This window comes from Haemorhous mexicanus, chromosome 4 (assembly GCF_027477595.1).
Source record: "Haemorhous mexicanus isolate bHaeMex1 chromosome 4, bHaeMex1.pri, whole genome shotgun sequence".
Classification (NCBI taxonomy): Eukaryota; Metazoa; Chordata; class Aves; order Passeriformes; family Fringillidae; genus Haemorhous; species Haemorhous mexicanus.
In genome coordinates this window covers 8,156,221-8,174,128 of record NC_082344.1, presented here as the reverse complement: position 1 = coordinate 8,174,128, position 17,908 = coordinate 8,156,221, and the positions used below count along the sequence as shown (strand labels likewise).

General features: G+C 36.2%; 1 protein-coding gene across 4 annotated transcripts in view; it reads right to left on the bottom strand.

Annotated features, from left to right (window-relative positions):
* Window positions 1-882: 882 nt before the first annotated feature.
* Window positions 883-17,908, bottom strand: part of PCDH10 (protocadherin 10) — a 34,947-nt gene continuing 17,921 nt past the window's right edge. For 2 of the 4 annotated variants that reach the window (XM_059843785.1, XM_059843787.1), the window contains exons 5-7: window positions 6,976-7,071; window positions 4,760-4,834; window positions 883-2,489 (exon numbers count right to left, since the gene is read on the bottom strand). In XM_059843785.1, the coding sequence (XP_059699768.1) occupies window positions 4,800-4,834; window positions 6,976-7,071 (131 nt within the window). In that variant the 3' untranslated portion in view covers window positions 883-2,489; window positions 4,760-4,799. The remainder of the gene's footprint in view (window positions 2,490-4,759; window positions 4,835-6,975; window positions 7,072-17,908) is intronic. The other 2 variants (XM_059843788.1, XM_059843789.1) reach the window with 2 other exon arrangements.

Below are 17,908 nucleotides of genomic sequence, written 5' to 3'. Positions count from 1 at the left end.
CATTTCCTTTTCCTCCCAAAGACCAAAAATCAACCATAAATTGCAATATATGTCTGTATTAAAAACTTACTTAGATAAACAGGTTTCAGAATGAAAAGGCCTTTCTTGCTCTAAAAGCAGAAACAAGAATCTACAATTTCCTTTAAATGGTATATTTGTTACAAATTCCATTGCTTTTCTTCATAAAACAAATGAAGCCTGTAGGCAACTAAAAGGTCTGCTACCTAGAGCAGGGGGAACATTTCACTCTTGTATTTCCTCAAATCAATAGCAATTGAAGTTGTTTGGGAGATTTTTGAATTAGGTTTTGTATAACACACATTTTTAAAAGGATCTCACGGAACAATTTGTCATTATACAAACGTGCTAGATGGGCCCATTAAAGTGTTTAATGAGCATATTATTTTGTTTGGAATATTAAATCAACAATGGCAGGGCCCAGTCCACTAGTTGTACAAAGAACACATGGAATTTGATCAGGAATGCTGGATTCCCTGTGCATATTTGGATCCACAGCAGGATGGTTTTCATATAGCTGATTTATATACTCCTATCTAATAGAAACTGCCATTAGAGAGAACAAAAAAAAAAACCCAGCACCAACAAACAAAAATAAGAAACCCAAATTCTATTATGACATAGCAGAACCTCTCACACATTCATCCCATGGCAGCATTGGTGGGGACAGAAGAATTCCTATCTAATGGCAAGATCCAAATCCCACTGCAATCAATGAAACATTTGCTCTTGTTCAATCATCAGCAGGAAATGGTTTGAATTTGCCTAGGCATTGGCTGGCAACAAGGTGTGCTCTTATTTGCTTTCATTATTGGATGTAGCAAAGTACAGTGGGGGGAAAAAAAATCACAGCACAAAAAAAAAAAAAAGAAAAAAATTTTACTAGATTTTTACATTTAGTAAATGGTACTTAAACTCCATGGACATGAAAGTAGTTTTAAACTTTACCTTTGAAATTTTACTTTTTTTCAATATTTCATAGAAAAGAAACGCTCTAAGATACTGTTTCAGACCACAGAATTATTACAGAACATAAAGATTATATGCAAGGGCTTAATCCTTTTCCCAACAAAGATGGTGGCCAACACCATTTGAACTCCCATGGGACAGGGGTCAGCTGAGAATGTGCCATGTTCCTAATTGGAAATCTCCTTTGTGATAAAAGAGTCTGGCATACACTTTGCCTTTGTAATTTGAATTCTATCAACAACTATTCCTAGCCACAAGAGAAATATTTTTAGGCAATACATTTGTATAGTTTCACAAAACTATGTTAAAGAGAGATGTGTGGGTGTTTGTGTGTGTGTGTGTGTGTATGTATTTATGTATGTATACATATTTATGAGCTTGGGATGATTTTCTTAAAATACTTAACTTCACTTACATTATATCTTACATTGCAAAATGTACAGACACCCAGTGTTCTTTTTAACAACATATACAGGTGAATTTATAGAGCCTTAGAAAAGGTTTTGTGATTTCAAATTAAAAACCAGAGAAACATAATCAAAAGAATGGAGAGTGGTTTATACCTCTGATAGTACATAGCGCTCATTCGGGTAATATTGACAGCTGCATCTTTGGCATTGAAAATTCCTTACAACTTTTTAGACAAAATGTTGTTGCTTACAGCTTTTTTTTTTTAAACAAGAAAAACAGGATCGACCAAAATACGAATTTTGGGGAAGTACTATTAAAGGTTTATTTTATTTTTGTTTTAAGCAAGGATAGCTTAGGAACCCTGAATTATCTTCTCGCTTTAGTGTATGGTGTAGACTGTATGAGTCCATTTAAAAATCAACTAAGTTGTACCACGTTTTTCGGAAAATTATATATAATATAATATATATATATTTTATATTTATTTAGAAGCTTTGAAATAGTACAGTAAACACTTTGCAACACGGTGTATAAACTACAGAAATGTCTTTGATAATTTTGTGGGTCTTCGGATTAACAACATTTTTATGACCCACAGGTGAAAAGAACATGATCACAATCTCTCTTGTAAAGTTGGAATAGTTTGGGGAACACTTGATCACACAAAAATAATATAAAACAGTCAAGTTTAAAACAGTGATATTGCATTTATAATGCACATCTCTTTTATCTGTACGATTGGCTTTTTGTGGTGAATATAAACATCTAAAGGGCTCAGTGACATTTTGGAGAGAGAAAGATATATAGTGCTGTAAACAGGCACACACTGATCAGAGAGGCAAGATCAGTTGCCTCTGAAGTTTCTACAGTTCTACACATTTCAACTCATTTCTCAGGCCTGCTGAGAGCAATTAGGTCCTATTGTTGGCCAGGATGTCTCCAACAGCACACAAATCCTTCAGTTACACAGAACTGGATGGCCAAGATAATGAAGTTGAAAGCTGATGCTTTTTGTTGGTCGACTTTCTTTTGTGCAAATCATGCTGCTTCAGGTAAGTCCTGTAGAAGTGACTAGCATATCCTTTTCCGTGCTGCAGGAAAGAAAGAAAGACACTTCTGAGAGGAACAAAAACAAAAAATCAGTCTCCAACAGTTCTTAGGTTTAGGGTTTCTTAGGGTGTAGAGAAACAATCAAAGCTTGTCACAGATGGTGGAAATTCCCATTATAGCAAACAGTTTAATGCTGATTCACTTTTCAGAGAAAGCCTCTTTTTGAGGCTTGATAGCCTGAATACCAAATTTCATAGGCTATTTTATTATTCTGTATAACTTGTCATGGCAAATATTCCAATGTGCCTGTACAGAGTCAGTATAAGGATAAGGAAAATATTCAGACTTACAGGTGAAGTATTACTCAAATGTCACAGGCTAATTTTTCCCTAGTTCAGCTTGTTTTTTTGAAGCAAGATCTAGAATGCCCCCTAAAATTCAGAAACTAGTTTTCCTCCTCTTTCAAAGTGAACCATTATCCTCATCACTAAATGACCCTTCAGTTTGGTTTGACAGATGAAAAAATGGTGCATTAGTGCTACAATTCAAATTTCAGCATTTACTGTCAGGCTGAAAATTAACTCAAGTTACACAGATGAAGAAGGTCAATGCATTAGCAAAGCCATATCCTAATCCACCAGCTGCAGTAGCTGTATTACCTCAAGACTCTGGCTAATTTAACTGTAATTGGGAGCAAAAGTAACAAATGATTTGTACCAGCATTCAGGAAGACCCCAGGTTAAATTCTGATCTCAGTCACACATTAAACCAAAGAACTAACTCACTTGCTCGAGTATTATTATTAGCACCAGCACCATTCTTATCTGCTAAAATTTATAGGGATAAAATCAGGTGTTACCTTGGCTCCAAATCAACTAAATCCCTACCTGAAATTCAGTCTGCTTCTCTGTGTGAAGTTTTACAGCTGAAACAAAAAGGAATCTTAACTTTCAAATGAATCTTTGAATCGTGTACAGGTTGATGCTTGCTTGGTTGGTGGCACATAAACACATCCAGTCTCCATTCCATTTAACATGAATATATACATTAGCCATACTTATTTCCTAGATATATTTTCACCAGTAAAGGTATGAAATCTGGGTACTCTGGGTATCACAAGGAAGTTAGATTGCTTACAGGAAAATGTTACTGTGGGTGTTGGATGTTTGTCTAATCTAGCCTGCCTATGCTACAGGGTGCACACAGAAAAATGTGAAAATCATTTCTGCATAAGCTATCTGTTCAACATACACAAATTTGCCAGATGTGTTGTTAAAAATAAAACATCTAATGGATGAGGTTTTCAATGTTTCAGTTCTGTAGCAAATTAGTAGCAGAATTAGAAAGAATTTTTAAAATGTTTTTTAAACAATGCTTTTAAGAATGATGAGATCAGAACCTTCATGATGCAGTGAATGATCAGATTAATTCAGTATCTAGATATCTTTTAAAGTATATTTTTTAATATTACAAGAAACAATAATTCCAATAGTAGTAGCAAAAATAATAAAGACTTATATTGGATCTTAAAAACTTTTTTTCCAAAGTTCAGTCATAATTTCAGTTCTCTTGTAAATATTTAGGCATAGCTGTCTAGATTGCTGTCTGCCACTGAGGAACTCATGCTGCACTACAGACACAGGAGGACTTTGCTGGGAGAAAGATAAACAGAGATGCAGCTGGGGCAATCACTGCTTTTATGCAGCACCACTGCCCCACTCCTGTCTGACACAGTGTACTGATGGGGCACCATCTCCCAGAAAATGCAGAGACTGAGTTACTGGCTGTGTCTGGCCTTTTGCCATGTAAATTGATGCATTTTGAAATTTTTACTCTCCAGTTAACATGCTTATATTTCAAAACAGTCAAGCCCTTTTATAGCAATAACTAAATATTATGCATCAAAGCTGCAGAACTACTGCAACTCTCCCCAGCTCCAAAAATTGTTGTACCAAATCTTAAAATATCCTCTGCCAACACATAAGAAGCATTGGATTTTAAAGGCAACTTTTGGGCTCCGTGTTTGTTTGGCTTTTTTTCTGGTTCTGCACAGAAATTTCTGTGCAAGCAAATCTCTGCGTGTCTATACCAGTTTCCGTCTTTTTACAGATGGGGAATATAAATCAGAGAGGTTAAATGGAAAGGAGGATGGACTCAACTCAAAAAAGAGAGCAATGAAAGTTCTGACATCTGTTTCCAGTTCTCTGTGTGTGCATGCATGTGTGTTCATAAATAAGCTTTTAAATAACAAACACTAAGCCTCTCTGTATCACAATTTCTCCATCTGTAAAATGGGAATAATAGTGCTTACCTATCTCCTAGAGGTGCAGGAAGGTTTAAATCACTATTCTTTATAATCCACTTTGAGATCCAGAGATGGCAAGTGCTATAGAAATGGAAGTATCACAGTCAGTGTAAGAGCTGGAACAAGAACACCATCATTTCTGGTGCCTAATATCTCCTCTGAGATCACAGCTCTCTCTTTCATCCCTATTTTATCACCTGTTCCAAACTCTCAAACTAGTACACAGGGAACCTTCAAGTCTGTGTGAGCATGGGTAGTCAGAAAAAAGGCTTTAATCACAAGCAGATCCATAATTCTGATAATGTAATTATACTAATTGTACATATATGCTAATAATATTTGAGGTGAGCAAAATGATTAAAGATTCACAAGCATTACAATTAAAATTCTTAGGGTACAGGATCTGTGCTGCATCGATCCTTCCCGGAACAACAAAGATTTTGAACATTACAGTAAGAGTACTTAATGCATACAATTTATATGGAATAAAATAAAATAAAATAAAATAAAATAAAATAAAATAAAATAAAATAAAATAAAATAAAATAAAATAAATAAAATAAAATAAAGTAAAATAAAATAAAACAAAATAAATAAAATAAAATAAATAAAATAAAATAAAACAAAATAAAATAAAATAAAACAAAATAAAATAAAACAAAATAAAATAAAATAAAATAAAATAAAATAAAATAAAAATAAAATAAAATAAGAACTGGCAAAAATACATTAAGATTCAGTGGTTGCTCAATACACCCTAATAAGCCTCCCATCCACAGTGAGGTAAGTCTGTGTAGACTGATAAAAGAAGACATGTAAAGACATCATGGGTAGTTGAACAGAAAAAGAAATTAAAAACACTAACACAATAAACAGGAAAGAGAAAGTAAAGTATGCAGCAATTATTTCTAGCTCATGAATCAGAAATGAACAGAAAATACTGTAAAGCCTCTGTCTCTTCAATAAATCTTCCTTTCACCCTGCAAATCATCCTATTGCGTCTCAACTTGATGTTGGATTACTACTTTATAACTGTGAGTACTGGCAGCAGTATTTCCTCTTATTGAAAAGCCTAGAAGGGATTGCCTGTGCTGGGAATACCTTCAAACTCTCCAAATCCAATTTTACTCCTCCTTAGCAGTGCTAGGTACTCTAAAGGGGACAGAGAAAGGGCTCAGTGCTTCCCTCCACAGCTGGCAACCCAAGCAGCAAAAGAAAACCCATACTATAAACTCATCCCATACCTTTTATAACCATTGTCACTTTCCCTCTGGACTATGTTTAAGAGCTCCATGAGCTCCCACAGCATTACTTCTGCTCTTAACAGAACAACTGCTGAGTCCCCCTAGAAGTGCCAACAGCCTAAAGATCCAAAGGAACTGCTAGACAATCAGATTTCCAAAGAATATAAAAAACCAGGCATGCTGTTGCTGTTACAGATGGACTCCTGATCTCCCTTCACTTAGGAGAAAGATGACATAAACCCCTTTCTTTTAAATCAAAACACCCCTGCAACAGCAGAACAGGGGTAAAGCCACTATGTAAACTCTTTTCTTGTTTCAGATCTGCATTCCTTAAGTTCAGACAATATCCAAGCAATTTTTGCCCTTCACATGTGGGCTTTTGTGCAAGCCCTCAGCTCACTGCCTTCTCCTGTGGGTGCCCTGTACAAACTGTGTGCATCACCACAGCACCCAGACCAGGCCTTCCCCACAGAGCACAGCAAATGATGAAGGAGCACAGGATGCTGTAATCTCCTGCACTTCCCTCAGAAACAGCCCAGCTACTCTGGCTTCACTGGCAGTGAGCAATAATTTAAAAAAAGGAGTTCATCACCTCCTATGCATTACGGCAAGGTTGGTTTTAAATCTGCATTGTTAATTTTAACTTTATATTTTGATGGTTTGCCTTACAGTCCACATCTTAACTGTAGCATATGAAACATGGCTCTTCACTAAGTCCCATCAGCTTCACAGAGCCAGAAAATGATAATTCCAGTGATCAACCAACCAACCAGACTGCAAGTTCAGTGTTCCTGCTCTCAATCCACCCAAGCAAATAGAGACCAAGACCTAAGCAGTGGTAGAATGTATTCTGTCAGAAATAACCTGGCTGTTCCAGTCAGCTTGGAGTTCAGGAGCTCAGATAACAGCAAGTATGTTTTTTGGAAAGAGGTCAGCAAGTGAATGGGAATGCAGAGTGAACTGCCATAGCTCCCTCACCCTTCGTAGTGGTGCATCCAGGTAAAGGGTGAGACACACGGCTGGGGCTGGGGCTGGGGGATGTAGGATGGGGATTACTCTGCTGCCACCCATGTTCTGTGGATAAAAAAGCATTCCAGTCACTGCAAGTGTCAATTCAGTATATTTTGCAATCCAAAAAGTCTTTTTTTTTTTTCTTTTAAAAGTGATCTATTAATTAAAGAAGTTTGCTAAAGCATTGCTAATAATCTTCTATAAATATTTGATTAAAGGCATTATAAAAAGAGAGTGTCTTATCCAGGCCAATAAACTTTGATACACAAATATAAAAGTAACATTTAACTCATATATCTTTTCCTCATGAATTAGTTTAAGGGAAAGTTTTTCCCTTTTCTTTCAAGGCTTCAGCGCAGAGATTTTGTCCTTCAAATGTATTTATTCTGTAGAGAAATCTTGGATAAAACACCTTACATTCCAGATGCCCATGTTTAATTTAACACAATTAATGTGGGGTTAACTTTTTACACAATTCATGTGGGTTTAATTCTTTACACAATTAATGTGGGTTTAATTTTACACAGTGTGATACTTTTGAATTCTGCATTATATCAAATAGTTTGAGGGGGAGGAAAAAAAAGAAGGAAGATGGAACATAGTTTTGCATTTGAAAATATAGATAAATAATTAAACAAGATCAAATCTCTATTGTCAGTGAGTCTGCTGGGTTTGGTGGCCACTGTCTGTGTGCTTTAGGAGTGTGTCTGAGGGGTCCTGAAGGCCACTAAAGGTGTTAGGTGACAATGAGACCACGTTCTGCCTGTCCCATTATGGCATGTGACAGGACAGGCAAGGCAGGAGCAGCTCCTGCACGTGAACCTGTAGGTTGCCCCAGGGTAGAATTTCTCCCTGATAACAATATGGCATTCAGTTTGGCTGAAATGTTCCTTCTGGCATCTGCAAAATCCTAGATATAAATATTGTTTCTAAAATAAACCGACAGCATTTGGACTGATGGGTACAATTACCCAGACTTCATGTGAAACAAGAAAACCAATTGTGAGCACCAGGTCTTCAGGCTGTGAATAAATTAGAGTAGGCCAAAATGCAAAAGTTTTTATTGCTGCACTGAAAGTTTTCTGGAAGCAGGCTTGATTTTAGCTAAATAAATAATCTCCACAGGCCATTAAAATCTTTCCTTCATTTACTTCTGGAACAAATATGATTACACACACAAAAAAAAAAAAAAAAAAAAACAAACCTGTCTTTTTTTTAAGAAAACTATGTAAGCACATATATTGTGCTTCCTTTCTCCTTTCATTGAGTGCATACATTTCCATGTCCATATTCATTTAAATCAGTTCAAGAAAGAAGGATTCTCAACCATGCCAAAATCTGACAGTGCTGGATACTGCACTGACCATAATGCATTAAACCTGACAAGTAGTGTTACCTACTCCAGGAAAAGGGGGAGAGAGGTTTGTCCTTTGCACTTAAGTAAAAACCTGCCACTTTTCACATTTGAACATCATGTTCCAGGCCAACAACAGATTATCATTATTTTTAGAAAAACATTTTTGACCAAATTGCTGATTTATACATGTTGCCAATTCTTTTAGCTTTGAGATTGGAAAATACACACTTTAAGGGTATTTAGGTATTTTCAATGTTTGGAACATGCAACTATTTTGATATGGCTAGTGAGATGCCTGACACAAATGCTGACACATCATCACAGCCACTGAAATAATGTTTCTCTTTGCTAATGGGTGCTCTGAGATTTATTTGCTACCTGGACTTTGCTAACCCTCTGGAAAAGAAAAGGAATAAAAAAAAGAAAAGAAAAAAAAAGCTTTGCAGTTTTTAAGAACAGCTCCCCAATTCCCAGTTCATGTAAGCAGTGACCTTAATCAACATGTGCTTTACATCAAGCACATGACTAAGAGGGATTGACTTTTGAATCAAGCCCTGGATTTTGTCATCAATGTTCTGCTGCACACAGGATACTTTCATGTGCATTTGATTTTCTGTTCTAAATGCAGAGAATTTTTCTTTTCCACCCCCAGCAACAGCCAGAGGCACAGGAGATGTCAGATTTGATTTATCTCTGGTTCTGATTATTTACTACCGAAACAATGCTTTTTAGTTACTACAACTCAGCAGAGAAAAGCACTAAGCTGTATTCTATAATGTACCATAAAAACACAAAAGACCTTTTTTCCCACAAGATACAGTGAGAATAGAGCTTCTTTGTCTTTCTGTACTATTATAACCATATTATCTACCTGAAAACACTGAAGATAATACATGACATCACCATTAAAGAGAGAGAATCACAGAATATTTAAATTTGCAAGAGTTCTTATAATTATGCACTGTGTTAAGGCCTATTAAATAACTCCCAAATTCCTCCTGAAGTATGTCAAACTTATAGCACAGAGAATATTCCCTAAGAATATTTCCAAATTCTCTGCAACAACTTATTCAAATTGCATACATGTTGTAGTACCAATTCACTATAAGCTAACAATTTTGGTATCATGCTTAGTAAAACTCCTATTTGATTCCTTTCTTAATTTTTTTTTCTAATAAAAATTACTTATGTGTATGTATGCAACAGTAATTTCTTCTCCTCAATCTTCTTTTCTTTTTTCTCTATTTGTTTTTGTCCCTTGTTTTTCAAAATTCACCACTTTTATTGCCTTCTTACAAAATCTGCAGTACACATTCCTTTCAGCTGACAAGCCTGAAAATGAACATTTCAGTTTGAGGGTTAACCAATGCAGAACACATTAAAGGCCAGCTACAATGTGACTTAAAATTTTCAGAGCCCTGGGGAGGAGGGATATAAACCATTCCTCCTAAATTGCTCATAAGTGCCTCAGTTCCCTACAGATTCCAGGGAGAAGCAGACATGTAGATCACCATTTGGTGGCCTTCAGAGGTGTCTAAATTATTCATGCAGGGTTTGGCCTGAAAGAATTAAATTTACTTGTTCTTACATGAAGTAACATGCATTACAGCATTACATCAGCATCACACTATGAATTCCTGTCCAATTTATCTTTGCCATGATGTTTTTTCCAACATTCCTCTTTCCTAGCAGGGATTAGCTGGCATTAAGACCTGACAAGTATGTTCCCACTCTTTTTCTGAATGTTTTATTCTCTGTTTCTAAAGCACACTGCTTGTCATGAGCAGCACACCCTCTGATTTCAGGGAGTCCTTCCCAGTTTACCAAGATAACACACTTAAGTGTATCAAAGGCTTCTCACAAGCCTTTCAAAACTTCTCTTTTTCAAAATCACATATTGGCTTGTTTCTATCCATAAATGAAGTTTGCCCATCACCATTCTTTAGACTTAAGACTACCAGAAAGGAATGATTTATACCCACATCATTAAAATTTCTCAGCCATATCCAGCAATCTACGTGGGCCATGGCATGTGAACGTATTCAATCTGCTTTCAGGAGTGGTCTCTGGCACCATGTCCCAGACTTTTTAGGGAAAAAAGCTGCTTGATCCAGGTTAAAGACAGGCCAGAGAATGTGAGAGTACAGACCATGACCTTCCAGTGGTGGTAAAAATCCTGTTTAATTCATTAGAGTAGCCATAAAGAAGAGTGGAAGTACAAAGCACACAGTCCTTTATCTCAAGTGGAGCAGAAAAAAAGTTATTACTGCATCTCATTTGGAAGGTAGAACTTTTTTAGATCTCAGTTCCTATCAATACCCACAGCTGTGTGCAGCTCTATTCAATTGTCATCTAAATTCCAATTGAGCATAGATGGATGTTAAATTAAAGCCCAAACAATCAACTAAAAAAGTCACAAAGTGACAGAATTTTGCACTGACAAAAGATGAATTCACACTATCAGCATCTATAAAATCCCTTATGAATAAAGAAAGGTTGTGTTCAAGCAGTTTCATAATGGATCTTTTTCCAGGGCTGAATGCAGCTGTGATGCTGAAGGTGAAAAAGATAAAGTCAGAAGACTCAGCTCACTTGCAAAACCAGGAGTCTGTCATCCCTGTACTTCTTTGGGGGATCTACTCTGCATCCTTTATTTTTTCTTTCTAAGCCACATTACTTCTGAAAACCTGTAAAAATGTCATGTAAAATGACAACCTTTACAAATATGAGATAGGTTCACGTGTATGCAAAAAATGCAGATTTACTCTTGCAAGTACTCATACAAGCATGTGATTTTCAGGCAGGATCTAGGAACCAAGTTCTGAAAATTTGCTTCTCCATGTTCACTGTATTTTTTGCAACAAATAAAGACCATTTTCCTTAAGAAAGAAAGAAATCAAATTACCTCAGAAGAGTTTGGATTTTCAGGGAATCCACATCACATTTAGTACTTCCAAAAGGGATAGAAGGTAGGTATCAGGTATTGAAGTTAAAAATAATATTCTTACTGTATCTCCTACTTTCTCTCCAAAAAGGTACCCAATACCTAATTTTTCACTCTTCTGACCTCACCATACCGTGTTTCTAAAACAAATATATTCACAGCTACTTCCCAGCAGCAGTCATCAGACTACTAGCATGGAAATGTGGATTCTCAGTGGTTAATGCACAAATAAAGCTGTTTACAGGCTTGCCAGACAAACAGCAGCACCGATCCCCACGGCGTGCTTGTCCAAACGTGATAAACAGATGCACTTCCCCATCTGACTGCTTATTTATTGCATTCTTTAAAGGGTTTTCCCAATATTTCCCACTTAGGTCAAGGCAAGAAAAAGTAAGAAAAAGGAAAGGAAACCCTATAAAAATTAAAGCAGTGGAAATGACCATGGAAAATCACAGTTATTGTGTACAGCCAAAGACCCAAAGCAAGTATAATTGCCTCTGCTCTGCAGGCCAAGGAGTTCCTTGGGCAGAGGCATGCAGAGAGGAAAAGATTTGCTGTGCACAGACCCAGGATCAGGCTCACACTCAATTCTCCAGCTCCTGACTGTCACAGCAAGAAGGTTTTGTACTTTGAAGAACAGCATTTATTTATAATGAATAGAATTCTGCCTATCAAAAATAAATAACTTCAGTGCCTTTGAAAACTTTAACTGCAAACATCCCCATGCTTCCCAGAGGGACCCATGTCCCTAAGTGGCTAAATTACTTTTGGCATAGGATGTAAATTGATGGGACAAGAGGTATTTTGGAATTTTAAACCAGCATGGCACACTAATCTTAAAAATTACTCTAAAGTTTCAAGCAACCTTTCTGCTAGGTTTTTCAGACTTCTTCATACTCCACTGGTAGGAACACAGAAAATGGTATCTCATTAATTTAAAAAGAAAAATCTCCACAGATGGTATATGCACAGCACACATAAGCACTGCCAAAACTGACCTAAATGAATAAATATAGCAGCAGTGTGACATAGCTGAGATACACAAGACTTCTATGCAGAACTGGCAAATACAGATTTTTCAGCCATTAGAAGAAAACAAGCAGTTGAAATTCTGTATTTTTAAGACTAATTAAAAGTATAATTTTCTTTCAAATAAAACTAACTAATTTTTTCTAACTTTTTCAATTACTTTCCTGCACTGTAGCTGGAAAGAGCTCTAGAGTTATCTAAGATAAAAGACATTATGTAAATTCAAGGACGGGCACAATTTTTAATCAGTATTTTGTACAGCACTGGGTACTGTTAATTTTTCTCCAAGACCACAGTTACACAAACAGATTGAAGCAAATAGCATTTAATAGCTATCACCTGTGCTTTAAAATTAAAAGAAGAACACATATTACACTTTCTTATATTCATTATTTCTAGAAAAATTGATTAAAATAATTTAATTTATAGGCTTTATTGGGCCACAGCCAAGTTTTCTTTGCACATTTATATATTCCTTTCTGATCTGGCTTTCTGAAGTATCCATTTCCTTTCTATTGCTGCAATAATGCTCTGTAAGTGTTCTTCCCCTTGAGCAGGAGCTGCAAGAGTAATATATTCAGAAGAAGAATGTGAACCAGTCGTGAGTGTAAGATAAAAATACCTTTCAGAAGTTATGCAATAAACACTGAACAGTTGAATCATCAGAAGTGGTTTACTCAAGATCATAAAGAACCTATTATTATGAGTAAAAGTACATCAAAGTCTTGCTCTCACTCAATTATATTGTAATTAGCACACACATTTAAGTTTTATTTAAGGTGTAGGAGGTTTCTGGTAAGATTTATTTACCTAACAGGGATGTTGGATCTGAAGTGGCAAACTTGGGGTATGAGGAAATAAATCTCAGCATTTCAAATACAGCAAATATGGGGAATGCTCCACTAGAGTTTTGAGAAAAGAAAAAAAATTCCATTGGGTTTCTTAGCATTATTTGATGGTGGCCCTTCAACTCATCCTCTGTTCCTGCTGAGCAATTCTGCACGTGCAAAGCCATTCTCATCTGTGCAGAAATCAGAGCTGTGGCCTGTCCCAAGGATTAACCCCTGAACAGAAGTCGGGAGCTTCACTGTGGCAGGACAGCCACATAGTTTAAACTCTTTTTGACCACAAAACTGTGTTATTCACAAAGGAACAATTCTTTGACTGTGCACATATGACTTGTTTATTCAGGCCATTAAAAATTGTGTTTCAGCACAACTTTTTTTAATCCAGCATGATGATGTTTTCTTCTTAGACCAAGAATTCCAAAATGCACATGCAATTTACTGGAGCTAATTTCTTGGGGTTTACTTCTGTTCCTTTTTACTTCAAGTGGGTGCAAAAAATCACAAATTGAATTTAAAAACCTATTAATGAAGGGATCAGACAGCTCACAAATTTATACCTGATCTGTATTAGAAATCACGTAGGCTAATTTTAAAAGCAAAAAAATGCAGGCAGGCCTCATTTTTTAGAATTAATCAAGTGTCCCATTCCAAAAAGCTCTTATTGATGTTTATGTAAATGGAAACTATCGTGTCCGTCACAGCTGTGATAAAACTATCCAAATAACTTCCAGAAATGAGATGCAAGTAAACAAAAAAGTGAAAGAAATATCTTCTTCCATGATATTCACTGCACCAAAGTGTAATTTCTCTTTTTTTTTTTTTGAAAGTTGTTTCAAGACAGTGAAGACTTCTTGCTTAAAACATCTTTTCAAATATTTATGTTAAACATCAGCAGAAAATGTTGTGTTACAAATTCTGGCATACAGAATTGGGCCTTTATGATCCCAGCTAGATCAAAATACACAATAAATATTTACATGCACTTTTTTATTCCTTTGAAAAATAATCAAAGGATTGTGAGGCACTTCTTGTCCTGCTATAAATACATGAACATTTTTCTCCTCTAGGTCATTTATTCTAATCTAATTCAAGGATGTGGATAATTTAAGCTAGACTGTGCTTAAAAGGCTTTTGAAAACTTTTAAATTTCATTTATAAACCAACTTGAGATGGATAGATCAAGTTGAGCAGGTGAAAAATATTTTGTGGGATGAAACCATCATATTTCACATGCACTTTTACAGAAACACAGGGACTTGTGCTGGCACCAAATCCTGTTCAGACCCTCCTGGCATCTCTGCTGCAAAGGGACTCAGTAGCACCCCATGCAAAGAAGCACAGGCATGGGATGAGGCCAAAGTTACACTGAATTTCTTTGGATGACACTGAGAAATCTCACCCAAATCCTCTGAGTCTGCAAGCCCAGAACTATGTGCACCTATCAAAGGGAGTGCTGTTTAGAAACCATGCCACACAAATCAGAATTCCCAAAGAAAGGCATGATTTTCCCTTTTCCAATTCACCTTGCTTAGACACCAGCTCTTTAGGTAAGAGACCAGCTTTTTTATCCTCTGTGTCTAACCTGATGTGATAAAATCCTAACTCATACATGAAATATGTGGATGGTGGTGGCAATACTTTCTATGATAATGATACCTTTTCATCAGTGACGATGAAAATGCCTGAGTGTATGCAGAAAATGTTGCAGAGCTAAAGAGGGGGCTACTTTAGAACACAATCATTATTCCAGAATGTCTCCCTGTATAAACACTGTTATTTCATGCAGGAAATTGTGCCCTTATGTAGTTTATTTTAACCTGCTTTCAAAGGAGATTAAGCTTTGCCAAAGTAATTTTTTTTTGAGCAAAATAAGCATTTCTACATAAAAAGTTCAGGTGTTATGGCAATTTTTGACTGGTTTTGTATATCGAAAAATCCTAACCTTTTAATAGGAAGAAAAATTATTCTGTTGCTAATGTCATTATGAAACTTCAGGAAAGCTCTAAAGCATTATAATATTATTGCCCATCTAGAATGAACCAAAAGTTATATTTAAAAAAATGAAAGCTATTTCTTATTAATTATAGACCAAAATACTCCTGAGGTAGATTTAATGGTGCTGTTTCCACTGCTATCATCTCAGGACTTTGTTCAAAGTATTAGAAATAGAGCAGAATCAGACTGATCAGGTATTCATGTGGAGATAGTCTCTGTTATATATCCTGCAGAATCTGGTCCAACAAAGTTTGAATCTTGGATTAGGGGTTTTGATAACTATAGCAATATTATTAATAAAAATATTGTCTGATATAACCACCACTGAAAGAAAAATTTGCTATAAATGGTTAGAATTGAAAACATGGGAATTCTTTAAAAGCTAATTTTATTTTCCGCACCAGTGTTATTTCACTTATTTCATTTTCTCCAGAAAGTTCAGAATTTTTTCATTTTTTATGAACATTCAAGTAATTATAAAAATTTCTGAACTGTCTGCAGAAATGCAGTGTTCAAACCATGGGGATGAACGACAAGAAGTGTCAGTTGCACAGCAAGAAGAATATGCAAGTTAGGAGAATCCTGGAGTCACTCTAAGAGGAAACAATTTTCAAAAATCCTACAATTTACTGAACCCATCATAACTTTATAATTTTTATGTATAGCATTAATCTAAAACTTGCAGAAATAAATATATTCTTCCAAATATATTATTTAAGTATGTGGAAATTTACTTACATTACATTTTTTTCAGAATAATACATAGAATATGTATGTTTATGTGGAAATTGGTGTATGAGCAAGTCCAATGGCTTAGACCAGCAAGGTGAAAATTTGATGATGGAACAAAAAGAAAATATGAGATTTGTATACTTTTCTGCATAACAATTTCTAATACAGCTGCTGTTTTCACTTAACCAAGCAATGGAACCTCCAACCACAAAGAACCAAATTCCCACTACATTAAACCTTTATTTTCAACCGTGCTGCATAAATTCAACAGGTTACTGTAATTTATGTCAAATTGGCATCATTTTATCAAATGTGTATGACCTGTGTGTATTTTATCAAATGGGGATGATCAGTTCATGACCCTGTTGCCCTGCAGTTGTTTCTCTGCCTTGCTGCTCTCTTGCTGTTGAGCCCAGCAAACAAAAGCAAGCAGTTTACTTCCTCAGTTCTCATGCAGCCTCCTTCACTTCCCATCCCCATCACAGCTTGCCTACAGTAATTAGTCCTAAGCTTTTGATATGACTTTGCACAGAGTTATTTTCAGCATTGTTGCTGCTATGCCATGTGTTTCTATGGAATGAATAGACTGTCTAGAGGAACACAGTGACACGATCTGTGTAGGGGGTTTGTAGCACTTTTTTCAGTGTATTTTCAATTCAATTCCCTTTTTACAACCCGGTATTTTATTTCCTTCTTGCTGGGATTGTGCATTGTGGGAAACTTCTCAGGGAACTATTCCACCGTCTTCTTTTCTCAGGATGAATCCCAATTTCTCATGCTAATATGCATCACCTTCTTGATCTTTTTGAAGGTTCTGCACTGAATGTACATATTGGAGGAAACCCAGAGCAGACACACTCCTGTGGCACCATGAAAGCCCCACCTAGAGCTACCATCTAACCTCTGGAGCCATTGACTAAGGGCACAGCTCCAGGGACTGAGCTCCTCAGCATTCCCAGTGTGCTGGCAGGGCTTTGCAGCTTTCCATTCCAGAGCCAGCTACCTGGGAAGCAGAGGAGGTTTGCCAACACTTCAGTGCACATCAGGGGTATGTGCTACTTGAGAGCCAGTGCATCCAAACCCCTTCATGACATCTGCAGACACTGCCCCATTTTTCTGATTGCTGTTTCTAGGTAATTATTTTTTTTTAACTCCATGGATTTCTGCATAAACGCTTGGTGGACTCTGCTTCTGCTGAAATGTTCCATTTATCCTCAAGATTTTTTCCTCTTGGGCACAGAGTCTGGTAATGCTTTGCCCTATGACAACACTTGATTATTTTAGGAGCTTCTTCTACTACACAAAAACTGTGCTAAAGTTTTTTTTTTTTTTTCTTTTGACAGTTCAAAAACACTCTATTGATTAATTCTCACTCTATCAAAATTCTAATAGATTGACAATCTTCCTGCATTACTTTCCTGGCCAGATGCCAGCTACCTTGTTCCTAAAACCCCTAAATTACAAATGTATATCCTGTGCTGAGGCTTCTCACTGGTCTCTACCATGTTTTCTAGTACATTTTTAAGTGACAAACATGACTCCTGACATTCTTTGGTTACTAGCTCTTGTTAGAAGCTGAAAATTAACAAAACACATGATCAACTGACTCCTTTCTATTTGCTTTAGTCAATTTTTTAAACAACATCCTCTTCCATTTTTCACACATTTATTTCAAATGGTTACCTGGGAAGGGTGCCTTCCTAGGTATGTCTGCCTTTCTCTGTCCCTCCTCAGGTAAATACAAATGCAAAGACACAGTTTAGAACCTCTGCTACGTCCTTGTTCTCACTAACTGCAGCTCAAGAGACTCACCAGTTCTCTCCTACCTTGCTACACCTGGTATCTTGAAGTTGTGTAAATTGTTTGCATGCCTTTGGCTATTTGCTCCAAAGTATCCCTTTTATGTTCATTAATTCCTATCCTCAAAGTCACCAGCCAGAATTTCTGCTCTTGTCTGATCATTTAGTTTAGAATCTATTTTTTTTAGACACCTTT